The sequence below is a fragment of the Aplysia californica genome, unplaced genomic scaffold (genome assembly GCF_000002075.1).
Source record: "Aplysia californica isolate F4 #8 unplaced genomic scaffold, AplCal3.0 scaffold00877, whole genome shotgun sequence".
Lineage (NCBI taxonomy): Eukaryota > Metazoa > Mollusca > Gastropoda > Aplysiida > Aplysiidae > Aplysia > Aplysia californica.
The window spans coordinates 117,816-120,952 of record NW_004798147.1 but is presented as its reverse complement, the minus strand read 5'-3'; the positions used below and the strand labels follow the sequence as shown (position 1 = coordinate 120,952).

General features: G+C 40.4%; 1 protein-coding gene across 1 annotated transcript in view; it reads right to left on the bottom strand.

The window, feature by feature from the left end:
• The window catches only part of LOC101863624 (serine/threonine-protein kinase 38-like), a 32,880-nt gene that overhangs the window by 20,685 nt on the left and 9,058 nt on the right, over positions 1–3,137 (bottom strand). Inside the window, exon 4 of the mRNA XM_035972857.1 lies at positions 1,092–1,301. Coding sequence (XP_035828750.1) covers positions 1,092–1,301 — 210 coding nt within the window. The remainder of the gene's footprint in view (positions 1–1,091; positions 1,302–3,137) is intronic.

Sequence of the window (3,137 nt, the reverse complement as noted above, 5' to 3'; positions counted from 1 at the left end):
ACTACCACCAGGCAGTTCAGCAGCAAGAGCATACAACAGGAGATCAGATGGACACAGAGGAAGAAACAGGCCCAGGAAAAGATGGACAGATGGATAGAAGGGGTAAGAGAAACATAAGACAAAAACAATATGACCATACAACAGGCTATACAACAAACAAACAAAAAAAGTTTGCTTCTCTTGAAACCATAAAGTAACACAGGCCACAAAAAGTAATATAAAAAGTAAGTAAGACCTTATGTTAAGGTGCTAATTGATTTGGTGTTATCAGTGCTTCAAGCAAACAAAGCAGAAAAGTAAGGATAATTCTATAAAAGTACAGATCTTTGGGGCTGCATAGCAGGGCCAAGGGACAGGGTCCCAGCAGGGCTTCAAGGGAGCATGATGAAAGGCTTAGCTGATATATTTGTTGTGTGATGAAATCTATATATAGGATTTTTTATCCTTTAACTTTATGAGATCCCCACACTTTTTTGACAAAATGCTACATATCCACATTGATCATTTACCCAAGGAGACAAATCCACGTCGAATAGTAATTTTGTCATTTTTTAACTCTTTACCTCCGGCAAGCCGCTCCTATTGGCCGCTGTGCTGGTTAGCCGCTGTGCCGGCCAGCCGCTGACAGCAGCTCGTGCACATTCCTTTACGGCGACTTTAACATCTAATTAGGCAATTGCCGAAAACAGGTCTCTTTTATCAGGATTTCACTCATAAGATGAAGAACCATCAAAATAGGTTCCCTTGTTTTGATTTAGTGACCAGTATAGTGACGTTTTTGACATTTTTAGACTTAGTACCAAAAAATGGCCCCTTGGAGATAAAGAGTTAAAGAGTAGCTTTGGGTCTGACCAAAAATGAATAATGATACCATACCGCTATTCATATCTTTAATTTAAACTTACAATATATTTATTTGGACATTGATTTTTTTTTTATAAAACATTTTTTTGGAAAGTGGGAAAAGTGTGGGAACTTACTGTGAAATCTGCAATACACTTTGGGCCACAATCTTTATCTATAAATACACTTTCTCCAAAATAACACCTTTTTCCAATAAGTAGGTTATCTACTATTTAACCAATATACACCAACAGCAAAATGATTCCTGACAATAAGTTGAATAAGGGTAAACAATTTTCCAAACAATCTGCCACACCCTGATAAAGCACACAGACCTCGCCGAAAGCGCCTCGTCCGATGACCTTGAGGGACTCAAAGTCATCAACGCCCAGTCGTGAGCGTTTCAGTCGCAGGAACTCCGTCTCCTTGACAGCATGTTGCTGCCGACGTTCACTTTTCTGAAAAAAAATGGACAAATGACAGCCTGAATGAAGAGGAAAACCTGTGCTTGTTCTAGAGGGACACACGCATTACCTTGAGCAGCACACAGATAGACAGGTTAACACATACAGAACTAGATAGACAGGCTAACACATACAGAACTGCAAACAGACAGGCTAACACATACAGAACTAGATAGACAGGCTAACACATACAGAACTAGATAGACAGGCTAACACACACAGAACTAGACAGACAGGCTAACACACACAGAACTACAAACAGACAGGCTAACACACACAGAACTACAGACAGACAGGCTAACACACACAGAACTAAACTACAAACAGACAAGTTAACACACACAGAACTACAAACAGACAGGCGAACACACAGATAGGGAGAAAATGTCCAAGAGGTTACCAGACGACACTGTAGGAGGACACATACCCAGGGGTGCCCACCAACTGGCATATGTTTTAGTAATCAACAACAAGAAAATTAGTAATCGGGCTTTAATAGTTGTAAACTGGCCATCATAAATAGTCTTTCTCCATTGGGTGTCAGGGACAGGGGTGTAGTAGTCAAGTGTAAATGTATCTTAAAGGTGTGATTTTAAAAAAAAGAAATGACGTTTTGCCGAGCTTGCAATCGTCCACTTAAGAAAAAAAAAAGGGTGCATGAGAGGGAAGGGATGGGTGGGGGGTAGTTACTGCTTGCACCCACCATAGCTAATTGTATAATTGTATCAAGTTTAAAACAATGATCCTTTTTTTTTTATTCTCATTGGTCTAGGCTGCCACCAAAAACACAAAAGGACAGAAATTGTGTTAACACCTTGTCAATCTAATGTTTGCCTTAGTCTAATGTTTTTATAAGGGTCAAGTGGCACAAAGCAACTTCAAGGGCTCAGAGCAGAGAGGATGCTAGAGTTTTTGTTTGTTTGTTTTAGTAGAGGTTTTACGGCGCTCGCAACTGCAATATATGGTCATATGAGCGCCAGAAGTTTAGAGGTGTTACAAGAGAGTAACAAACATAAAAAAGAAGGAGGAGAGATAAGGACGATAGATGTTTGAGAGGAAAGAAGGAGCAAACCACACCAGAGCACCCGCCAACCACCCACATGTTAGAGTTAGATAGCTGCCCCTGACGTACTGACGTACACTGTCAGGGTCTGGTAATTTTTCTCCCCTTATTCACTAGGCATTGGTTTGTGGTAGCCAAAACTTTGTTAAAAATCGTAATCAGGGATATTTGTTTTGTTTTAGTAGAGGTTTTACGGTGCTCGCAACTGCATTAGGTCATATGAGCGCCAGAAGATTAAAAGTGTTACAAGAGAGTAACAAACATAAAAAAGGAGAGGAGATAAGGACGATAGATGTTTGATAGGAAAGAAGGACCAAACGACCCCACAGCACCCGCCAACCACCCACAATCCGGGGTATCACAATCGTATTTTCGTAAAACTTAATAAAAATCGTAATGATTCCGCCTTATTCGTAATGATGGGCAGCACTGCATACATAGTTTTAGTTTTGAGTAAAGAGAAGCGCATTGACACAATAACAGCCATCTAGAGAGCAGAAAAGGCAAGAAAATGAAACAATACGTTTTAGTCAAAAGAAGCACATCCACACAACACTCAGCGGTAAAGTCATGAGAAAAAAACAAGACAAAGAGAAACAAAAGGGGGCAAGTAAACAAGTAGAACAAACCAGCGGCACCTTTCACCTGCCTGTAAACAACACACTGATGGGCTACCACAGATTTGTTTCTTTTTGTTTTTGTAAAGTGTTTTACGGCGCTCGCAACTGCATAAGGTCATATGAGCGCGCGGGACACACCTAATATTT